Source organism: Mustelus asterias, chromosome 2 (genome assembly GCF_964213995.1).
Source record: "Mustelus asterias chromosome 2, sMusAst1.hap1.1, whole genome shotgun sequence".
In the NCBI taxonomy this organism is placed as follows: Eukaryota; Metazoa; Chordata; class Chondrichthyes; order Carcharhiniformes; family Triakidae; genus Mustelus; species Mustelus asterias.
Window position 1 is genome coordinate 16,776,431 of NC_135802.1, and position 25,097 is coordinate 16,801,527.

At 42.9% G+C, this 25,097-nt stretch overlaps 1 protein-coding gene across 29 annotated transcripts in view; it reads right to left on the minus strand.

Moving 5' to 3' along the window:
- The window catches only part of obscnb (obscurin, cytoskeletal calmodulin and titin-interacting RhoGEF b), a 614,792-nt gene that overhangs the window by 500,490 nt on the left and 89,205 nt on the right, over positions 1 to 25,097 (minus strand). For all 29 annotated transcript variants that reach the window (XM_078231785.1, XM_078231777.1, XM_078231827.1 and 26 more), the window contains 4 exons: positions 22,370 to 22,639; positions 16,458 to 16,724; positions 8,986 to 9,252; positions 2,629 to 2,741 (listed from right to left, as the gene is read on the minus strand). In XM_078231785.1, the coding sequence (XP_078087911.1) occupies positions 2,629 to 2,741; positions 8,986 to 9,252; positions 16,458 to 16,724; positions 22,370 to 22,639 (917 nt within the window). The remainder of the gene's footprint in view (positions 1 to 2,628; positions 2,742 to 8,985; positions 9,253 to 16,457; positions 16,725 to 22,369; positions 22,640 to 25,097) is intronic.

A 25,097-nucleotide genomic window follows, 5' to 3' on the forward strand; every position in this document is an offset into this window, starting at 1 on the left:
CCTTCGTCACTTCCTCGATCAAGTTAGTGAGACATGACCTCCCCTTCACAAAACCATGTTGCTAATACGTCCACTTATTTCCAAGTGGGAATAAATCCTGTCTCGAAGAATCCTCTCCAATAATTTCCCTACCACTGACATAAGGCTCACCAGCCTATAATCACCTGGATTATTCTTGCTACCCTTCTTAAACAAAGGAACAACATTGGCTATTCTCCAATCCTCTGGGACCTCCCCTGTAGCCAGTGAGGATACAAAGATTTCTTTCAAGGCCCCAGCAATTTCCTCCCTTGCCTCTCTCAGTATTCTGGGGTATATCCCATCAGGCCCTGGGGACTTGTCTACCTTAATGTTTCTCAAGAACCCCAATATCTCCTCCTTTTTGACCTCAACATGACTCAAACTATCTACATACCCTTTCCCAGACTCATCATCCACCATGTCCTTCTCTCTTTGGTGAATACTGACGCAAAGTACTCATTTAATACCTCGCCCATTTCCTCTGGCTCCACATATAGATTCCCTCCCCTGTCCTCGAGTGGGCCAACTCTCTCCCTGGCTATCCTCGTGCTCCTTATATATGTATAAAAAGCCTTGGAATTTTCCTTAATCCTGCTGGCCAATTATTTTTCGTGACCCTTTTAGCCCTCCTTACTACTTGCTTAAGTTTCTTTCTACTTTCCTTGTATTCCACACTTGCTTCGTGTGTTCCCAGCCTCCTAGCTTTGACAAATTCTTTCTTTTTCTCTTTAACTAGGCTCACAATATCTCTCGTTATCCAAGGTTCCCAAAAACTTGCCATACTTATCCTTCATCCTTACAGGAATGTGCCGGTCCTGAATCCCAATCAACTTACATTTGAAAGCTTCCCAGATGCCAGATGTTGATTTGCCCTCAAACATCTGCCCCCAATCTACATTCTTCAGTTCCTGCCTAATATTGTTGTAATTAGCCTTCCCCCAATTTAGCCTTCACTTGAGAACTACACTTACCTTTATCCATCAGTACCTTAAAGCTTATTGAATTGTGGTCACTGTTCCCGACCTGCTCCCCTACTGAAACGTCGACCACCTGGCCAGGCTCATTCCCCAATACCAGGTCCAGTATGACCCCTTCCGTAATTGGACTATCTACATCCTGTTTCAAGAAGCCCTCAGTCCCAAAACAGTCCCAACTTCTCCAATCTATCTATTGAAGATTAAAGGTTAGCCACCTGAAACATAATTCTATTTTTCTCTGCAAGATGCCATCTGATCTGTTGATTGTTTCCAACATTTTATAATTTTATTTCAAACAGTTTACAACATCAGCATTCAATATAACACAAGCATGCAGCCCTATCCACTCCATCGCAAGGACTGTCTCCATTCGTCTGCACAACACTACTTGCTTCTAAGTCTGCCTCAACTTGTAATCAGCAAAAATAAACTCAATATTTGCTTTGTCATATCTAGACTAGATCATTCCAATGCTTTGCCCTATTTTCTCCCCTTAGTTCACCATTAATTCCATCCTGTTAACTGCCACGGGCAAAGTAAAAACTGGGTTGCTTTGACCATCAGATTTCTTCTACATTGCAAAGTATCTTACGTCTGAAGTGGGGGAAAACATAAAGATGGGTACATAACACATAAAATGGCTGCCTGGCACATAAAAAGTTACCTGGGAAAGAGACATTAAGCAGGCACTGACTTTTAGCGCAGACAGCTACTTGAAATTAAAACATGCAGGACAGACAGTTATTTACATGCAGGGAACAAATACTACAGGAAGCCAGGGCTTGAGGCACTTTTAAGATAAGGACAGACCCGGGACAATAGGGTCTGATAAAGAGATTAGCCACAAATGGGAACGGGAATACATAAATGCAGGAAAACCAATTACTGTATGTATAGACCGAAACTAAAGTCATTGATAAATCACTGAAAGAGGAAATTCTATGAAACAATGCGATGTTAAAAACCAACGTCTGTATATGTCTGGCGTAACGATGTGTTAACTATCGATCCTACTCAACTGTAACGATGTGTTAAATGGCTAAATGGTTAAATGTCCAGACTATCCATTGTCTGAAAAGTATAAAAATGAACCACTCCTATTGTATCATAGAGAGAAGGTAGCTGCCTAAAGTACTGCGGAGTGCCAGTGCCTTTTCTCCACGAAACTTCATCAAATAAAACTGTATTGTTGAACCACCAGTCTGACTCCGGTGGTTTTCCCACAACACCTCCAATCCCTTTTCTAAGATAACTAAGCAGTGGTCAGAAGTCTGTTGTAGTCTTGGTGTAAAAAATATTTTTTACATTAAGGGCAGGATTTTCCGGCTGTGTCGCCCCAAGACCGGTAAATCCCACACGAGGTCAACAGACCTTTGCATGGTCCATGTCCCGCCCTCGACTAGTCCCATTGTGGACGGGTCAAATGACAATAAAATAATTTCAAAGTGTTTGTGCAGCATCACTGGGGCAGAAAATGACCAAAAAAGGCACACAAATCAGCTGTTGCTATTGATGTGTTAAGCCAGTTTTACCTTCCTTCCGAATACTTAGATGTAAGCTATCACTTTCTATTTTGTTCCATTTAGTCAGCTTTCTCTGACAGAAGAAGTTTGTTTTCATGCAATCATACCTTAAGCCATTTAACTTCTGCATTGGCTCTTGAGAGTTCACATTCAAAAATAACTTTATCTTTCTCTGGAACCTTGATATCTTCTAAGGCTTTGGAAAAGGTCACCGGAGGTTCTGTTTAAAGAAAATGAGAGAGTAACTGTTACTTCTGCAAAGCAAATTTTAAAAGTTGCACCTCTTAAGTACTTGCAAATTTTCACAATCTTTTTAACATCAGCAGAGAAACAAGTTCTCTATTGGCAAAATTTTGAACCAGGATTTGGATGTTCCACCGTGGATGTGTCTTTTGATGCTAATGCCGCTTTTCAGGATCATCACTACACTCAGGGGTTAAGGCCAAGCCTAGTCAAATTAAACTCAATCTACCACCAAAGTTGTTTTTCTTCACAAGGAACATTTAGACACAGCACTAGGTCAAGAGATATGTCACACACTTCCTCTGGCAGAATAAAGGGAAAGCATGGCATTTTACATCACTTCATCAAAAATACTGGGAGCAAGGCAAACAATGTTAAAAAGACAAGCTTAAAAGGCTCTGTACCTGAATGCGTGGAGCATTTGCAATAAAGTGGATGAACTAATCACGCAGTTAGATATAAACTGATACGACATAATTGGGACTACGGAGACATGGCTGCAGGGTGACCAGGAGTGGGAATTGAATGTCCCAGGGTATCCAATATTTAGGAAGACCAGGCATAAAGAAAAAGGTGGTGGAGTGGCACTCCTGGTCAAAGAGGAAATTAACACAACAGTGAGAAAGGATATTAGGTCTGACAACGTGGAGTCTGTATGAGTAGAATTGAGAAATATCAAGGGGCAAAAAAACATTAGTGGGTGTCGTACACAGACCCCAAACTGCAGTGGTGATGTTGGGAATGGCATTAAATACGAAATTAGTGATGCATGTGATAAGGGAATATCAGTGATCATGGGTGATTTTAATCTGCACATAAATTGAGCAAATCAAATGAGCCACAATGCCGTAGAGGAGGAATTCTTGGGGTATATACGGGATAGTTTTCTTGACCAATATGTGGAGGAACCAACTAGAGAGCAGGCCATCTTAGACTGGGTACTGTGTAATGAGAAGGGAATCACTGCCAATCTAGCTGTACGAGACCCCTTGGGGATGAGCAACCATAACATGACAGAATTTTTTATCAAGATGGGGAGGGAATTATTCGGAGACTAGGGTACTGAATCTTAATTAAAAAAACTATGAGGATATGAAGCATGAGTTGGCCTTGATAGATTGGGGAGAGTTATTTAAAGGGATGACAGTGGATAGACAATGGCAAACATTCAAGGAACGCATGGGGGAACTGCAGCAACTGTTTATTCCTGTCTGGCACAAAAGCAAAATGGGTAAGAGGACCATTCCATGGCTTACAAAGGAAATTAAAGAGAGTATCCGATCTAAGGAAGAAGCATACAGATTGGCCAAGAAAAATAATAGGTCTGAGGATTGGGAGCAGTTTAGAATTCAGCAAAGAAGGACCAAGGGATTGGTTAAGGGGAAAATACAGTACGAAAGTAAGCTTGCAGGGAACATAAAGACTGACACTAAGAGTTTATATAGATACGTGAAGAGAAAGAGGTTGGTAAAGACAAATGCAGGTCCCCTACAGACAGAAACGGGGGAATGTATAATAGAGGACAAAGAAATAGCCGAGCAACTGAATACATATTTTGGGAGTCCAGAACCAGAGGTCACAGTCTGAGGATTCAGGGTAGACCATTTAGGATGGAGGTGAGGAGACATTTCTTCACACAAAGTGTGGTGAGCCTGTGGTAATCATTACCACAGGAAGTAGTTGATGCCAAAACATTGAATGCATTCAAGTGGCGGCTGGATATAGCACTTGGGGCGAATGTGATCAAAGGTTATGGGGAAAAAGCAGGATTTGACTATTCAGTTGGATGATCAGCCATGATCGTAATGAATGGCAGAGCAGGCCCGAAAGGCCAAATGGCCTCCTCCTGCTCCTATCTTCTATGTTTCTATGTTTCTATCACTGTCAGTAGCACTAATATTGTTTTGAAGCTGGAAAAATAGTAATTCAGCCTGGGTACAATAAACATGTACTCAGTACAAGATGAAATAAGCACAACAGCAAGAAATTATCTTGGATCAGAAGATGTAGAATTCAGACAAATAAAAGTAAGAAATAACAAGGGGAAGAAGACACTGGTAGGAGTAGTACATAGACCCCCTAACAGTATCTTCACTGTAGGATGGGGAATAAATCAGGAGATAATGAGTGAATGTAAAAAAGGCAGTACATTAATCATGGGTGATTTTAATCTTACGTGGATTGGGAAAATCAAATTGGCAGAGGTAGCCAATTTGGGCAGCATGGTGGCACAATGATTAATATTGCTGCCTCACAATGCCAGTGTCCAGGGTTCAATTCCAGCCTAGGGTGACTGTTTGTTTGGAGTTTGCACATTCCCCGTGTCTGCATGGGTTTCTCCAGTTGCTGCGGTTTCTTCCTACACTCCATAGGTGTGCAGGTTAGGTTGATTGGCCTGCTAAATTGCCCATTAGTGGATGGTAAATATGTGGGATTATGGGGATAGAGCCTGGGTGGGATTTTTGTCAGTACCAAGCCCAATGGGCCAAATGGCTTTTTTCTGTATTGTAGGGATTCTATGATGATTCTGATAGCCATGAGGAAGAATTCATGGAGTGTATTCAGGACAGTTCCTGAGAACAATATGTTGTGGATCCAACCAGGGATCAGGTTATCTTGGATCTGGTAATGTGTGATAAGGCAAGTATTTTTTTTATTCATCTCATAACTATATTTGTTTAAATAACCCTAGGCATGTGCAACCTTATGTTAGCCCTTAAAATTGAACATTACAAAATGTCTCATTTTGCATCCATATCTATTGAATCCCTTGCTAACAATAAAGTCCCACAAAATTTAAAATAAACTATCATGGCTAAATAGTTTAAAATGAGCGTCATACTGTTTGGAAATCCTTCCCGAGCATATCAATTATGTTATTGGACTGGACCCGAATTAATGATCAGGAGACATGACTTCAAATACCATCATGACAACTGAGAAATTTAGATTCAATTAGTTAATAAATGTGGAATGAAAAATGAGCATCGATAATGGTGATCATGAAACTACTGAGTTCTCATAAAATCCAGCTAATTCACTAATGTTCATCAGGGAAAGAAATCTGATGACCTTAATATGTGACTCCAAACATCTTTGACAAAGTCGCTAACACTTGGCTGCCCTCTGCAATTCCCTAGCAAGTCACCACCTTCTGAAAGACAATAAGGGATAGGCAAAAGTAGCTGCCACACATCCTGGAATGAATGCCAAGAAATTGTGTATGGTTAATTTTTCTATAAATTATTTGGAAAAAATTCTGTAACAGCAGTCTTTTCCACAACAGCAGCAGTATCTCCAGTATTAAGTGTACACCTGGCCTAGAGGGGGGCCCAGAAAAAACAGAGGACAGTGAATCCTGCATCTTCTCAGTTCGCTATCTTCATCTGTCACAAATGTGACAGAGACAAAGGTTTCAAGTCTACCAAGGGTTGGCAGCACAACCAAAATTTATTACACATCAAAACAAACAGCTATCGACCAATAAGGCAGATCATGCCTTACGAGCCTGATTGAATTTTTTGAGGATGTGACTAAACACATTGATGAAGGAAGAGCAGTAGATGTAGTATATATGGACTTCAGCAAGGCATTTGATAAGGTGCCCCATGCAAGGCTTATTGAGAAAGTGAGGGGGCATGGGATCCAAGGGGACATTGCTTTGTGGATCCAGAACTGGCTTGCCCACAGAAGGCAAAGAGTGGTTATAGATGGGTCATATTCTGCATGGAGGTCGGTCACCAGTGGACTGCCCCAGGGATCTATTCTGGGATCCTTACTCTTTGTGATTTTTATAAATGACCTGGATGAGGAAGTGGAGGGATGGGTTGGTAAATTTGCTGATGACACAAAGGTTGGAGGTGTTGTGGATAGTGTGGAGGGATGTCAGAAGTTGCAGCAAGACATTGATAGGATGCAAGACTGGGCGGAGAAGTGGCAGATGGAGTTCAACCCCGATAAGTGTGAGGTGGTTCATTTTGGCAGGTCAAATAGGATGGCGGAATATAATATTAATGGTAGGACTCTTGGCAGAGTGGAAGATCAGAAGGATCTTGGGGTTTGAGCTCATAGGACGCTCAAAGCAGCTGTGCAGGTTGAGGCTGTGGTTAAGAAGGCGTATGGTGTACTGGTCTTCATCAATCGAGAAATTGAGTTTAGGAGTCGTGAGATAATGTTGCAACTATATAAGACCCTGGTCAGACCACACTTGGAGTACTGTGCTCAGTTCTGGTCGCCTCATTACAGGAAGAATGTGGAAGCCATAGAAAGGGTGGAGAGGAGATTTACAAGGATGTTGCCTGGGTTGGGGAGCATGCCTTATGAGGATAGGTTGAGTGAGCTCGGCCTTTTCTCCTTGGAGAGACGAAGGATGAGGGGTGACCTGATAGAGGTGGAGAAGATGTTGAGAGGTATTGATCGAGTGGATAGTCAGAGGCTTTTTCCCAGGGCTGAAATGGTTGCCACAAGAGGACACAGGTTTAAGGTGCTGGGGAGTAGGTACAGAGGAGATGTCAGGGGTAAGTTTTTCACTCAGAGGGTGGTGGGTGCGTGAAATGGGCTGCCGGCAACAGTGGTGGAAGCGGATTCGATAGGGTCTTTTAAGAGACTTTTAGATAAGTACGTGGAACTTAGTAAGATAGAGGGTTACAGGTAAGTCTAGTAATCGCTAAGGTAGGGACATGTTCGGCACAACTTTGTGGGCTGAAGGGCCTGTATTGTGCTGTAGTTTTTCTATGTTTCTATGTTAATCTCTAATACTTATCAAATCTGCAGTTGTAGTTTTACTGTAAGATACGTTTTTAGTAGGAATCTCTCCTTGCCTTGCTATTTGATAAATTTAAACACAGTTCACTTAAGTGTGACAAAGGCATTATTGATTAATTAGCTACAGCCATCAAAGGATTAAGGTATTATTAAAAAGTGCAGAAAGCATAGCTTAATCACTTACCACTGCAAGAAGACACTTCAGAGATATCAGTAAGTACCAGGATAGAAGTGAAATACAATTTATGTATACCTGATAATGTTGTTTAATGTGATCCCATTGGTTGCAGTATTTATAAAGTTGTGTTGTGATAAAACAATCAAGTTGTGTATACCAAAGAAATTTTCATGAAATTTTTTTTCTTATGTATCAAACTCTCATCTGAACACTCGTGCACTGATCTGTGAAAGTTTAATACTTATGTCTGCAATTCCTTTGTCTGGTGTTTTATTAAATACTTTAACCCACTGAAAATAAATGGATTCATGCATCTTGTAAATTGAGAGAGGTGGATACTCAACGAGCCCTTGGAGTCCTCGTGCATCAGGCGCTGAACGTAAGCGTGCAGGTACAGCAGGCAGTAAAGAAGGCAAATGGTATGTTGGCCTTTATAGCGAGGGGATTTGAGTATAGGGATAGGGATGTTTTGCTGCAATTGTATAGGGCATTGGGTGAGGCCACACCTGGCGTATTGTGTGCAGTTTTGGTGTCCTTATCTGAGGAAGGATGTCCTTGCTATAGAGGGAGTACAGCGAAGGTTTACCAGGCTGATTCGTGGGATGGCAGGTCTGTCATATGAGGAGAGGCTAAGTCGCTTAGCATTATAGTCACTGGAGTTTAGAAGAGTGAGAGGGGATCTCACAGAAACTTATAAAATTCTAACAAAAAGGCAAATTAATGTTTTGAGATGCTGTAAATAAACATTTTTCATATTCTTTAGGTTTCTTCACACCATGCACTGAACAGTGTCTAGGAGCGCAGGAACATACCAGCTAAATAACTAATCTCCTTTAATATCCAGCTTAATTAGAAGAAAATGTAAGGGAAATAATTTTTTACCGAACTCTTGGAAGAAAATTGGAAGTTACATTTCTGCATTTCTCTGTTTTTAAAACATCACTTTTATTGTTTGAATAGATGCCATCAGGATTGTTTTCTCTGCTGCTAAGTTAACCCAGTGATGTGAATTATGGGAAGAATCCCATTCACACTGTAGCAGTTCCACTAGAAACAGGGATACAATTTCAAAATGGTCCAAGGCTGGCTCTAAATTAAAACTACAAACTAGGTACATCGGCCTCCTAGTAAGGAGGCCCTCTAGGACCACCCTGACAGCAATAAAATTAACATTTTTTTAAAAATTGAAGATATTTAATGGGATTATTCCCTTTTATAAAAGTATTCTGTGGCCCATAATAAACCGCAGGACTTTTCTTCCCTTTAACACAATGTTTACCTGTTACGATGAGTCTTCCAGATGTGCGTATGTCTTCAGCTTTGAAACTAATCAGCCCTGAATCTTCAATCTTCAAATTGGATAATGTCATGGCATGCTTTTTGCCCAGTGTGGTAATCCTGCAGTTGGCTCCAGGTTTCATTCTAATACTGTCCTTCGACCAGGTTGTTTCCACATCTTCATGGGACAGCTCAATTTCAAAAGTACAAGTTTCTTTCTCGTGCACTTTCATTTCCTCCAACCCTTTGATCAGTTTAATTTTTCTCACTATTTCAAAAAAGAATTGTGATCAATGTTCTGAATAATAAATTGGTGATCTATAAAATATTATAAATAAAAGGAGTTAAAAGTGGTAAAAATTAAGAAGGCATAAAGGAAGAAAGCTTAATTTATCGATATTGAAGTTTAGGTACTAGGACCCCACATATTTATGACTATAATTAGTTTGATACCTTAGTATGATTAGTTTGATACTGTAGTTCGGGTATCACTGAGCATTATTACGATCCCAGCTGATGTTATAACTGGAAGGGAAGATTCCAGAATGGAATCCAAGCTCAAAAGACTTTTTAAAATATAAAACATGGAGGAACATAGTCATGGGACTGCTAATTAGTTTTAACAAGAATAAAACATTTATTAAACATGAAAAGATGGATTTTCATATAATGTTTTACTCCCCCTTTAGTTTAACAAGGTGTACACAAAATTTTAAGATTAACATAGATTACAAAGTACATCTTAAGCTACAATGGTCCCAATAACACAAAGTCCCTATTAAGCACACAATTAAGTCCCTATTAAATTGTGGTCTGTGGTTTTCTCCTCAGAGTCCCCCCGATGACTGTCACATAAAAGTTCCTAAATACCACACCCAAAAGTACACTTTAAAATCTTCTCTCAATGCTTTCCGTTAGCTGTTTCAAAACGTAGTCCAGGTTTTCCAAATGACACTTAAACAGAGTTTCTGGTCCACTTTTAATAGCAAATCCAGTCCAGGATTTTCAGCTCACACTTTAGGATTTCATAGAATCATAGAAACCCTACAGTGCAGAAAGAGGCCATTCAGCCCATCAAGTCTGCACCGACCACCATCCCACCCAGGGCGTACCCCCATATCCCTACACATTTCCTTATGCATCTCAGGACACTAAGGGGCAATTTTAGCATGGCCAATCAACCTAACCCGCACATCTTTGGACTGTGGGAGGAAACCAGAGCATCCAGAGGAAACCCACGCAGACACGAGGAGAATGTGCAAACTCCACACAGACAGTGACCCAAACCGGGAATCGAACCCAGGTCCCTGGAGCTGTGAAGCAGCAGTGCTAACTACTGTGCTACCGTGCCACCCTATTTTGTTAAGATTGCCCTATTTCCATAGGGCAATCTTAACAAAAAAAATTCTAAGTGCCAAACAAGCGTGAAAATGAGAGAATCGCGCTGTTTTTTGGGCGCGGAATCTTACCTCACTCAGTGAAAAAATTCATGCAAGATCCGTTCCCGCGAGCAGGGGGAAGGAGTGGGGCCTAAGCTCACTGAAAGCCAGCAGATAGCAGCAGAGGGTGCCATGCTCAGATCTCTGTGTTCTGTTTGAAGGGTCCACTCAGAACCCACACATGCCAGGTATCCTTGTCATTTGTCATGTTCACCTTCTCTCCATCTGTCTTTATATTGGACAGGCCCATGCACAATTGCAGGCTGGGGATGAAGTGACAGAAAGCAAGGTTCTCTCTCAGTTCAAAAACTAAGCCAGAAAAGGACATGGATCAATCCTGTGGTGACACTGAGCGCGGCAGCAAAAAGCTACATGAAGATCCAGCACCAGTTCCTCCCTCAAACAGTCATATTCTGCATGCATTGTCCTGTTTTAGTTACCTGCCTTACAGTAATTATCTTTACTTTCTATCACAGGAATTTCTGAATAGCATCCAATAGCCTCAACCAGCCATGTCCTTAGCTCAGGCCCCAACGACACTTCAGGTGAGGATATGAGGATCCTGAGGACACCACAGTAGAAGTTCCGTTACAACGCTCACCCAAATCCTCTACCAGTACAGTGACGCAGACCTCGGTGGGACCGAGTTCTAGAGCAGGCTTGGAATCACAATCTGATGAAGACAGCACAAAATCTGGTCCACAGCAGGCGGAGACAGGAACATCCATGGTCATCAGCTCTCAGAGGACTGCTGGAGGCCAGAATTCTGCTAAGTCCGAATCAGATGATGAACCTCTGGACTTGGTCCAGATCAGTTGATGGAGCTGCAGTGACAATCATGGGAAAATCAGGAAGGAATGTCAGGTACATTCTTCAGAATGCAACAGACGATGTAGGAGTCTTTCCACCTTCAATCTGATGTGACAGTGCCAGTATGCCAATACACATAGGTCAACACTGGAAAGCTGGCAGCCGCCATGGAAACCTTGGTCCTGAATATCAGCCCTGCATTGATGTAGGAGCTACATTCCATTGCAGTCACCTCAATCCCACTCCAGCTGCCCCTTCTCCTCAAGAGTCAGCGAGGGGCTCTTCGGCACCCATAGGGACAAGGACTAACAGATAAACATCCCTCAGTCATCTATCCAGGTGACTCCAGGAGTGTCCAGCCGATCCCAATGCCCTCTTCCTGTGACCACCAACACCCTCAGTTCCATAACAGGAGACCTAAAGTAGGCCAGAGCCCGCCAAGTCCCAGATCTCCAGAGGACGCCTGCCAAGGTCATCACAGACAACAGGGTGTAACAGCCAGCAGGCTGCCTTCTCGTCCACTGTGAATGCTGCAAATGCATCTAGGCCTAATGGTTGAGTTAGGAAAGGTAGAAAAATCAAGGAGTACCACAGACGGTGGTACAGGTGTTCACAACATATATATAATGTTCACAAATGCAAACAGAATTCCACCCATTTCACATCTCTTCATGAGCTGTGTTGCTGTCAATCAGGTGTAATACCATGGTCCTTCCCGCTGCTTATCACAGATGTGGCCATCATGGGCCTCTATGTAGTGTGCTTCCATATCACCAGTATGTGGCACTTTTCAAGATCATTCTTAACATCACTGATGCCTCAACCTTAATGTTACGTGTGCTGGTGGAACAAACCTCATTCACATGCTTTGTATGGTCAATGTCATACTTGTTCTTGACTGTGTCCTATCTCGCCTGCATTCTTGAAAGGTGAAAGTGTAGTCTACAAGGAGAAATGTATTTACTCATAGGGAAGGGTCATATACCTTGTAACTCCATGCACTCTCTGTCTCCCAGCAGGATATTTATGCTTTGAGCCCATACTCAGAGCTTGTATGGGCTGCTGTCAGGCAACTGCATTTTCAACTTTCAGAGCATACATCTGCTAAGCTCAGCAATAAGTGGGAGCACTTTGCTGCCCTCAAGATGATGAGGCTCTGCCCCTCTCAGCCACATTATTGTCCTGGCGCTCAAAGGTACAACCTTGAGCATCTCTCATTCTGTAGTTGTGTGTATTGCGGGGACAAGTCTCTCGGCACAAAGTATGAATGTGGCGCTGTGTGTCCCCTCACCTGAGCACTGGCCAAGATCACTGATGCTAGTTCCAAACGGAGATTTCTTGCAGGCAATAGAGCTTTCAAGCATGTTCTGGAAAGTGCACATCGTTGCTTTAGATAATGTTGAGGGGAGCAATGGGATTAGAGTGACAATCCACTGAAGCTGAAGTGTGCTCCTTATTAGAAATGACATGTGTCCTTGAGGACTTCATGGTATGTATGCATTTTGGACTTCGCAAGGAAAATGGCTGGCCATGAGGGCACAATGTCTGTGTTAAAGAGGAAGTGTTTTAATTTCTGCTCAGGGAGCAGCATAAACATCATTGTACCATCTCCCGGCTACATTCTGTTTGATTTGATTTATTATTGTCACATGTATCAGTATACAGTGAAAAGTATTGTTTCTTGCGTGCTTTACAGGCAAAGTATACCGTACATAGAGAAGGAAAGGAGAGAGTGCAGAATGTAGTATTAAAGTCATAGTTAGGGTGTAGAGAAAGATCAGATCAACTTAATATAAGGTAGGTCCATTCAAAAGTCCGATGGCAGCAGGAAAGAAACTGTTCTTGAGTCGGTTGGTACGTGACTCAGACTTTTGTATCTTTTTCCTGATGGAAGAAGGTGGAAGAGAGTATATCCACAGTGCGATGGGTCCTTGATTATGCTGGCTGCTTTTCCGAGGCAGCGGAAAGTGTAGACAGAGTCAATGGATGGAAGGCTGGTTTATGTGATGGACTGGGCTATGTTCACAACTCTTTGTAGTTTCTTGCTGTCTTGAACAGAGTAGGAGCCATACTAAGCTGTGATACAACCAGAAAGGATGCTTTCTATGGTGCTGTAAAAGTTGGTGAGAGTCGTAGCGGATATGCCAAATTTACTTAGCCTCCAGAGAAAGTAGAGGCATTGTTGGCCTGCTTCACTATAGTGTCGGTGTGGAAGGATCAGGACAGGTTGTTGGTGATCTGGACACCTAGAAACCTGTAGCTCTCGACCATTTCCTTTTCATCACCGTTGTTGTAAACAGGGACATTTCCTCCACAACATTTCCTGAAGTCGATGATTATCTCCTTCATTGTACTGACATTGATGGAGAGATTGTAGTTGTCGCACCAGTTCTGTGGCTGCCACATGGTGTCATCAGCAACATGCTTTGCGGTACCCCTCCCAGCATGACCCACCGCTATGACATTGCTTTGGCCAGGTGCTTAGAGGTGCTGCTTTCAGCCCAGACACTGGGATCCTCATTCCCAGCACTCTAACCACACTCTTTGGAATAGCATGAGGGTAAATGTTTTGTCGGGAAATTAGATTATTTGAGGGAGTCAGGAGACTTCTCTTCCATGAATCGTGCAGTGCCAACTTTCTCACTTCTGAAGCTTGTTCTGTTGACCAATTGTTCTGGAGGTCGTTATCACCCAAGAATTTCCACGCTGTGAGCATGGCTGTTGGACTCTTACTGAATTTAGCTTTTTTGAGTACTTTATTACTTCTTAGATTAAAACAAATGTCAAATGATTTTAGTACAACTTTGAATTTTGCAGATGAATCAATAATTTCCTGTCTAGCAATCATGTCATCCTGAATTGGGCTACTGAGTAAAGAAGGGTGTTCAGCTGCTTTTCTTCTTACTTAACCCCAAGACAATGCTGTATCTTAAGAAATTTTTCCCCAAAATCTCCAATTTTGTGATAGATCAGGGCCATGAATTAGTCTGAATTAACTTGGAAGTGTGAGATTCTGACCCATGCTCAAAACTTTGAAAGTATATGCTCTACTTTAAGAGTTGTCTGAATTTTAAGTTGGCATCACTGTTCACTCAGAAACAAAAAGGAATTTCCTGTTGATTTTTCCTCTGCGTCTCTGCTTCTGGGCTCCTTTTCAGGTCAGAATTTTTTGGTGAATTCTTTTCAGTCTTCCAGCATTTCAGATTGTCTCTGCATTTTATCAAGGTTCTGTTTTTTTTAAAAGCTACCACTATATTGTTTATATCAATAGGTATGGTGAAGTCTTTATGACTTTAGCCAGTTAACTTTAAGTCATTATTAATTAGGGAACTGTTTAAAAACATAGAGTAAATGATACAAGCTGGAAGCTGTCTCCATGCTTAGGTCTGCATGTGGCTCTGTGTAACACTACATTGACCCTGGGTGCGAGTTATGTTCCTCTTATATCACTTTGTGGGCAGTGCTATAGGCAGTCACACTAAACACTATGGGCCCTATTTTACCATTTTGATTCTAAGGGCCCTATTTTACCATTTTGATTCTGAGCGGACTTGAAACTGGAAGTGTTTCAGATCTGACTTTTAGACCCGTACTGAGGCGCCCCCATACACACTCTGCCTGCAAAAATATCAGCTAGTCCGAATCACGCTGCACAAACCTATGGGAGGGGCTTAATACACCTGAAACCCTGCAATTCCGATTGGCACCTTCAACTGCGCATGCGCAGAAAAAATATGATAAAATGCTGCTCCCCTGCCACCTCCCTCCCGGGGTGGAAAATGTCTCCCCTTGGCCCCCACAGACATTGCCCCACGCCCACAACATTACTGACCCCCATATCCCCCCACCCCCTGCCACCCAGACTGATCACGGGCCCCTCCCCCCTTTCCCCCCACTAATCTCAGGCAGAGTGGCAGCGGACCTCCCTTTCCCCCCCCCACTGATCTCAAGCATAGTGACAGCAGACGCACTTTCCCCCCCGCCACCCAACTGATCTCAAGCAGAGAGCCATCGGACACTAGGCACCTACCTCCTCACTAACTGGAGCGCCTGAATCAGACTTCTATGGAATATGTCTGTTTCGGGCCCATTCTGGATGGGCGAATGTTGCGCCCATTTCAGGTGCAGTCCCAATCGCGGCTAATTTTGGGCCTTGGTAAAAGGGGAACCAGCATGGAGGCAGGTGCGGATCGCGCTACTCACCTTACACCCGACTTTACCAAGTTTTCGCGCCCGAAAATGGGTGCAACCCGATGGTAAAATCGGGCCCTATATGTTCCAGATCCTCATACTACACAGTTCCCCTCCCCATCATTCTGAAACAAGTACATGGCAGTTGATCTCCAGCAGAGTAATGCAACAACCTCAAGGTATACTTTTGGGGAGACAGTGGTGTAGTGGTATTGTCACTAGATTAGTAATCCAGAGACCCAGGTAATGCTCTGGGGACCTGGGTTCGAATCCCACAATGGCAGCTGGTAGAATTTTGATTAAATAAGTAAAAAATAATTCTGGAATTACAAGTCTAATGATGACCATGAAACTGTTGTCGATTGTTGTAAAAACCCTTCTGGTTCACTAATGTCTTTTAGGGAAGGAAATCTGCCATTCTTACTTAGTCTGGCTTACATGTGACTCCAGTGCCACAGCAATGTGGTTGATTAGCAAGTGCCTAGGGATGGGCAACAAATGCTGGCCCTGCCAGCGATGCCCACATCCCACGAATGAATAATAAAAATATATGAGAATTCAATGGTAGGCATTCCTATCAATTTTCCTCCAAAAGAGAATTATGATGGAAAATCCAATTTACTAACTCTAGACTTGTGCAAAGAAATGTAAAGCTTAGTTGGCCAAGGAGAGAGCCTAGAAAACCAGGCCAGCAAATCATGCACCTTCTCAACCCACTGTCTTCTCCTGTAACAAATGTAGCAGGTAAAAGCAAATTACTGCGGATGTTGGAATCTGAAACCAAAGAGAAAATGCTCGAAAATCGCAGCAGGTCTGGCAGCATCTGTAAGGAGAGGAAAGAGCTGACGTTTTGAGTCCAGATGACCCTTTGTCAAAGCTAAAAGGCATAGAAAGTGGGTTGTTGCAAATGTAGCAGAGGCTGCCTTGCCAGCGTGGGGCTCCTGAGCCACAATAGCTGATGCTTAACACATCACAGCCAAAACCATTCTATTATAAGTAGAAAGGCAGCTATAGTATGAAGTATAATACTTACTTTCCACATTTAATTTGGCTTTTGTCTTTTCATGAAGTGTTTCACAGGAGTAATTTCCACGGTCAGCAAAGTTCACATTTTTAATGGTAAGGATCTGCTTATTTCCATCAACCTTAATATCTATTTTTCCATCAGGCTGAATGATGATATTATTTTTCATCCATTTAACTTCACCACAGGGTTTTGAGAATTCGACTTCCAAAATAGCTGTCTCTTTTTCTTCAACTGTTATGTTCTCCAATTTCTTTTTCAACAGAGCTGGAGCTTCTGTAATGTCAATAGAAATTAACATTATTGTAATTAGTAGCATAGAACTTGAACATTGCTGAAAAAAGTCGTTTTGTCAAAGCTTTTCATCTTGCACTCATCAGAACAGTAGCAAGGATGCCATTGTCAGAAGAAACAACTTTATATTGTTTGAGAAGAGAGTGTTGATTGGCACATTGCCAAACGGACTCTGATTGATCAAGGCATTGCCATGGAGAATGCACACGTTAATGGTGACTGACAATGAACTGCCAAGCACTGTTTGAAAATTTAAACCAGGTAGCTTGACTGATTGGTAAAGACATTGCCCTGAGGAAGGAACCAATGAATGGCTATCAACTGTTTTGTTGAAACAAGCACAATGTGTACATATATTCTTTCTATCTGCAAAGAACAAGACCCTGTGTATCAATATATGGAGCTTCCAGTGCATGCAAATGCACCACATTGCAATTCTGTCTGACAATTTTAAATTGGCTTTCAGCGTGATTGTTAGCATGTTGGATTATTTAGCAAATGTCTAATCACAGAAGCGCATCTGATGTTGGAAACTATTGCCGCGATTCTCCCATTGCGACCCGCAACTTTTCTGTTGGGTCGCGGTGGGAGACGCATGTCTGCGGCCTTGAACAGGGATTTGCGCATGCGCTGGGAACGCATGTGCGTCTCCCAGAGCCGGCGAACAGTTGCCGGCCAGACCACGCTGGAAACTGGCGGGGAGGCAGATAAGTCATTTAAATCTTTTCTGCATGTATTTTAAATATGTACATTTGTTCATTATCGGGACCTTTCAGGTCCCGATTGAATCTCTCACCCCGCCAGGAGTACTTCATTCTGGCAGGGCTCAGACTAGCTCCCCACGTTTGGGGAACTAGCGGGAGACCCCGCCGGAATGAAGGGGGGCAATCGGAGCCCCCAAGAGGGTCAGGCGGCGGCGGGGGGGGGTGGGTGGTGCCCCCTGGGCATGAGCACCCTGGCAGTGCCAGCCTGTGCCCCTGGCAATGCCCAAGGAGCAAAGTGCCCATGTCCAGGGCACATTGGCACTGCCCAGCAGGCATTGGGCAGTGCCAAGGGGCAGGGTCTACTGTGGGCAGGGCCTAGGTGCAGTTGATGGGGGTGGGGGATCCCGCTGCCACTCTGCATTGGGGGGGGGGGGGGGTGTCTGACCAGGCAGGGGAGGTCTGCCGGGATGAGGGAGTGGGGGAATCACCACTGCTGGGGGGTGAGGCTGGGCATCAAGACGCTCCGGGGCGGAGGGGGTCAGGGCTGGCCTAGGAATTGTTGTGAGGGCCACGATCGAGCCGTGAGGGGGGCGCTGGAGGACCAGCACTGTGGGGGTCCCAGGCTGGCCAGCAAATGGGAGGTTGACAGTTTGGGACAACTGTACATGCGCAGAGCTCCAGAACTATCAAACTCTGGCGCGAATAGGCTCCGGTCCCCTGGGTTTTTAATGAGATTCCCGACTGGGAGTTCTTTAGTGCACAGAATGCGGAGATTCAGGTAGGAAGTTGAACTGACAGAACAGTCAGGATTTACAACAGTTTTCTTGCCAATTCAGCACTTTTGGGAGAATCATAGCCTATAGGTGTAATTCTCCAGAAAAAAAACAAAGTGCTGTACCAGTGGAAAAATCGCCACCTTACCCACTGGCCCTGACAGCACTAAACATCTTGACTTTACTATTGAAGGGGATGTGGTTATTTTCTACTATGACTTTGTAAAAACATTTTTGGAAATATCTGAATTTGATTGAAAACCAAAGGGCTAAGATATAAGCTGCAAGGCTAAAAGGATAAACAAATAAGGGCAAGAATCTGTATTTTTAACTTCAGTCATCAATGTTACATCGCCAACAGCTTGGATTTTCAGGGCCCTTTGAGGACGGGTCAGAGATGGCAAGACTGACAAAATGGCATGGGAAGGTGTTTGGTATGCTGCTGCCAGGCCAGGCCATTTTGCTAGTGGTAAGTAAGGAGGCAAAAACCACAGATGAGAAAGAGAAAGTAGCATAGTGGTAATGTCACTATGCAAGTAATCCAACTGCCCAGGCTAATGTGCAGAGAACACAGATTCAAATCCCACAACAGCATCTGGTAGACTTAAATTTAATTGATAAAATCTGGGATTAAAAACTAGTCTCAGTAATGGTGAACAAGAAACTATCATCGTTTATCATAAAACAACCCTATCTGGTTCACCAATGTCCCTTTAGGAAAGGAACTCTGCTATCTTTACCTGGTCTGGCCTACATGTGCAACCAGACCCGTGGTAATGTAGAATGATAGAATTATAGAATTCCTACAGCGCAGAAAGAGGCCATTTGGCCTATTGAGTCTGCACCGACTATCTGACAGATTCTACTCAGGCTCTATCCCCGTAACCCTGCATATTTACCCTGCTAATCCCCCTAACCTATACATCTTGGGACACCATGGGGAAATTTTGCATTGACCAATCCACATAATCTGCACATCTTTGGTCTGTGGGAGGAAATCGGAGCACATGGAGAAAACCTATGCAGACATGGGAAGAATGCGCAAATTCCACACAGTCACCTAAGGCCAGAATTAAACCCGGGTCCCTGGCACTGTGAGGCAGCATTGCAAATCACTGTGCTGCCCATATGTAGTTGACTCTTAACTGCCCAGAGCAAGCCACTCAGTTCAAGGAGAGTTAGAGATGGACAACAAATGCTGGCCTTTCCAGCAATCCCCATATTTTTGAGGTTAATAAGGAGGAGATGTTAGCAATTCTGGAAAGTGTGAAAATAGACAAGTCCCCTGGGCCGGATGGGATTTATCCCAGGATTCTCTGGGAGGCTAGGGAGGAGATTGCAGAGCCTTTGGCTTTGATCTTTATGTCATCATTGTCTACAGGAATAGTGCCAGAAGACTGGAGGATAGCAAATGTTGTCCCCTTGTTCAAGAAGGGGAGTAGAGACAACCCTGGTAATTATAGACCAGTGAGCCTTACTTCTGTTGTGGGCAAAGTTTTGGAAAGGATTATAAGAGATAGGATTTATAATCATCGCGAAAGAAATAATTTGATTAGGGATAGTCAACACGGTTTTGTGAAGGGTAGGCCGTGCCTCACAAATCTTATTGAGTTCTTTGAGAAGGTGACCAAAGAGGTGGATGAGGGTAAAGCAGTTGATGTGGTGTATATGGATTTCAGTAAAGCGTTTGATAAGGTTCCCCATGCTAAGCTATTGCAGAAGATACAGAGGCATGGGATTGAGGGTGATTTAGCAGTTTGGATCAGAAAATGGCGAGCTGTAAGAAGACAGAGGGTGGTGGTTGATGGGACATATTCATCCTGGAGTTCAGTTACTAGTGGTGTACCGCAAGCATCTGTTTTGGGGCCACTGCTGTTAGTCATTTTTATAAATGACCTGGACGAAGGCGTAGAAGGATGGGTTAGTAAATTTGCAGATGACACTAAAGTCGGTGGAGTTGTGGACAGTGCGGAAGGTTGTTGCAGGTTACAGAGGGACATAAATAAGCTGCAGTGCTGGGCTGAGAGGTGGCAAATGGAATTCAATGCGGAAAAGTGTGAGGTGATTCACTTTGGAAGGAGTAACAGGATTACAGAGTACTGGGCTAATGGTAAGATACTTGGTAGTGTGGATGAACAGAGAGATTTCGGTGTCCATGTGCATAGATCTCTGAAAGTTGGCACCCAGGTTGATAGGGTTGTTAAGAAGGCGTACGGAGTGTTAGCTTTTATTGGTAGAGGGATTGAGTTTCGGAGCCAGGAGGTCATGTTGCAGCTGTACAAAACTCTGGTGCGGCCGCACTTGGAGTATTGTGTACAGTTCTGGTCACCACATTATAGGAAGGATGTGGAAGCATTGGAAAGGGTGCAGAGGAGATTTACTAGGATGTTGCCTGGTATGGTGGGAAGGTCTTATAAGGAAAGGCTGAGGGACTTGAGGTTGTTTTCGTTAGAGAGAAGGTTAAGAGGTGACTTAATAGAGGCATACAAGATGATCAGAGGATTAGATAGAGTGGATAGTGAGAGCCTTTTTCCTTGGGTGGTGATAGCTAGCACGAGGGGACATAGCTTTAAATTGAGGGGTGATAGATATAGGATAGATGTCAGAGGTAGGTTCTTTACTCAGAGAGTAGTAAGGGCGTGGAATGCCCTGCCTGCAGCAGTAGTGGACTCACCAACATTAAGGGCATTCAAAAGGCCTTTGCATAAACATATGGATGATATTGGAATAGTGTAGGTTAGATGGGCTTTAGATTGGTTTCACTGGTCGGCGCAACATCAAGGGCCGAAGGGCCTATACTGCGCTGTAATGTTCTATGGTCTATAGAACATATAGAACATAGAAAGCCACAGCACAAACAGGCCCTTCGGCCCACAAGTTGCGCCGATCATATCCCTACCTCTAGGACTATCTATAGCCCTCAATCCCATTAAATCCCATGTACTCATCCAGAAGTCTCTTAAAAGACCCCAACGAGTTTGCCTCCACCACCACCGACGTCAGCCGATTCCACTCACCCACCACCCTCTGAGTGAAAAACTTACCCCTGACATCTCCTCTGTACCTACCCCCCAGCACCTTAAACCTGTGTCCTCTCGTAGCAACCATTTCAGCCCTTGGAAATAGCCTCTGAGAGTCTACCCTATCCAGACCTCTCAACATCTTGTAAACCTCTATCAGGTCACCTCTCATCCTTCGTCTCTCCAGGGAGAAGAGACCAAGCTCCCTCAACCTATCCTCATAAGGCATGCCCCCCAATCCAGGCAACATCCTTGTAAATCTCCTCTGCACCCTTTCAATGGCTTCCACATCTTTCCTGTAATGAGGTGACCAGAACTGCGCGCAGTACTCCAAGTGGGGTCTAACCAGGGTCCTATAAAGCTGCAGCATTATCTCCCGACTCCTAAACTCAATCCCTCGATTAATGAAGGCTAGTACGCCGTACGCCTTCTTGACCGCATCCTCCACCTGCTAGGCCGATTTAAGAGTCCTATGGACCCGGACCCCAAGGTCCTTCTGATCCTCTACACTGCTAAGAATGGTACCCTTCATATTATACTGCTGCTTCATCCCATTGGATCTGCCAAAATGGATCACTACACACTTATCCGGGTTGAAGTCCATCTGCCACTTCTCCGCCCAGTCTTGCATTCTATCTATGTCTCGCTGCAACTTCTGACATCCCTCCAAACTATCCACAACACCACCTACCTTGGTGTCGTCAGCAAACTTACCAACCCATCCCTCCACTTCCTCATCCAGGTCATTTATGAAAATGACAAACAGCAAGGGTCCCAGAACAGATCCCTGGGGCACTCCACTGGTCACTGACCTCCATGCAGAGACCTCACTGACCTCTATGTTCTATATATCCAAAGAAAGAAATTTTTAAAAATCCCTGTCTGCCCTGAACTCAATTGAGCTACTTAAGTGACCCAACTGCTTCTGCAGGAATCAGTATCAGTCATTAACTTTTCTTTGAAATAGCATTAATGACTGAAGGGAAATAGCCAACCACCTTTGCACACTGTCAAAGAGGCTGCTGTCCAATTTTTTTAGAGGATTGATTCTTTTAGAATAAATTGGTGTTTTGCTCTACTGTGCATTGTCCTGAGGATACTTGCTAACAAAGATAATTTTGATTTCTCACCTTGAACTTGAAGCTTGGCAGATGTTTTTACATTTCCAACTTGCGCAGAAATTTCACATGCATCCTTTAGTGTCAGGTTTTTAATGGTCAAACCATGGTTCGTTCTTTCACATGATACGACATATTTCTCACTTGGTTCAATTTTGACTCCATTCTTATACCAAGTAATTGCAGCATCTTCATGGGAGACATTGCATTTAAAGGCAGCATCCTCTCCTTCCACAGCCACTGTACTGTGAAGTTCACTTTCAAACTTAATTATCTTTGGAACTGCTCAGAACAAAACAAAAGTTTGCATGTTATGGTTGATCAATCTTGCCTTTTCAAGACTAACATAGCACACATCATCACTATTAAAATCTAATAACAGATGGGAAACGAAGTGTCACTGAATGTAGCTGTTCTATCAATAATATGAATAATAAGTAAGATTAAAAATTCCTACACGCTTCCTAGCCATGGATTCCGATACTATTGCATAATTTATTTTGGTAAAATGCAGGAAACTGAAACAAATCCGGATGAGACACTCATTTTTAAGTTGAACAATAGAAGATGTACAAACTAAATGCATGTACTAAAAACTCACAGACCTAATTGAAATCTATACTATAATTGTATCTGAATTAACTTATGTTAGCAGGTTTCTATTAGGATCTATTTCATCCCAATCAAATATGCAGAAACTGAAAACTTTTAACATTCACTGCTATTCCTTCTTTAAGAAGATTTCATTTAGATTAATTCCCTCTGACTGTATGCTGGTTTTTCACCATAACTCAGGAAGGTAGCAACATGACAATGCGGTGGAAACAAACTCACAAGGGCTCCCCTAATTCTGTTTTCATATTATTCATTCACAGGATGTGGGTGTCGCTGGCTAGCCAGCATTTGTTGCCTATTACTTAATTGCCCTTGAGAAGGAGGTGGTGAGGTGCCTTTTTGAACCACGGTAGTACATATGGAATAGGTAAACCTACTGTGCTGTTAGGCAGGCAGTTCCAGGATTTGGTCTGTTAATAGTGAAGGAATGATGATTTAGTTCCAAGTCATGATGGTGTGTGGCTTGGAAGAGAACTTTGTTTCTGCTGCCCTTGTCGTTCTAAGGGTAGAAGTCACAGGTTTGGAAGGTGTTTTCAAAGGAGCCTTTTTGCTGCAGTGCATCTTTTGAACAGTACACATTGTTGCCACTGTGCATCAGTGTTAAAGGCAGTAAATGTTTAAGGTAATGGATGGGGTGCCAATCAAGCAGAATGCTTTGTGCCAGGTGGTGTTAAACTTCTTGCTTGAACTGTACTCTTCCAGGCAAGTGAAAAGCATTCCAACACTCCTGACTTGTACCTTTAGATGGTGAACAGACTTTGGGAATTAAGTTATTCAGAACGGATTTCCTAGCCTCTGATCTGTTCTTGTAGCCACAGTATTGATATGGCTAGTTTAGTACAGTTTCTGGCCAATGAGAACTCTCAAGATATTGACAAGAGAGGGATTCAGCTCTCATTATGCCATTGAAGGTCATGGGGAGAATCTCCCTTGTTGGAGATGCTCATTGCCTAGAACTTGTGTGGAATGTTACTTGCCACCTATTGGCGCCTTCCTGAATGTGTCCAGGTCTTGCTGCATACAGACACGGACTGCTTTAGTATCTGAGAAGTTGCAAATAGCGCTGAATATTGTGCAATCATCAGCAATTCTGACCTTATGCTGGACCGAAGGTCATTGATGAAGCAGCATTGGTGAAGATGGTTGAGCATAGAACACTACAAAACTACAAAATTGAAGATAGTTAGGTCCAGGACATTAAACTTTCATGGCATGTAGGCTTCACTGGTTGACCTCCATCTTTCACGGAATCAAATCCTGGAACTCCCTTCTTAACAGCATTGTGGTCAAATGGACTTCGGTGGTTCAAGAATGCGGCTCACCACCACCTTCTCAAAGGAATTAGATAAACAAAACAAATGCTGGTCTTGCCTTCATAGCTCACGTTCCATTAAAAAATAAATAAAAAGGCAGCAGAGAGCTGTCCTACTATCTGCAAGCATCCAGGGCTATTTCAAGGAATAGCTATGAGAGGAAACAGCTCTTTCTCATCTGTAATACCAGAGCAGTTCTGGTGAGAAAATCCAAACTGACAGGCCTCTGTGACACCAGAAAATTGACATTTTACAAATGGCAAGACAGATTTTTGGAGCAATATTTCACAATGGAACTGGGAAGAAGCATACTCAGTAGAAACTGCTTCCATGTGCTTTTAATTCTACTTTAATTATTACATTGCACTATTGCTAGTAGTATCTTTCATTTTTATATTATTCTTCATTTAAAAAATGTGACCAAATTATATTAGCAATGATTGCCAATGTTAACCAAGAAACACAATACACAATGCACTTCCTGGAATGTAGCAAATGTGAATCGACTGTTCATTCCAACCTATCTGGGGGATTTCTTTTACAAAGTTAGATTTTTCGGTTATAAATAGAAAATATTGGAAACACTCAGCAGAGATTTTATTGCAGATTTTGTTCTTTTAATGGCAGATTTTTAGTAGCCAAAGTATTTGACTTTTGTTTATGCTTTGGTGTCTTGTTTCTGCTTTAAGTATTAAAAAGTGAATCTGCATTCTCTTTTTCAAGAAAAACTTCCTTATAAAAGCACAAAAAAAACTTTATGATACAAATACATTTTTTTCAGTTATAGGATAACTATGAACATAGCAAGATAA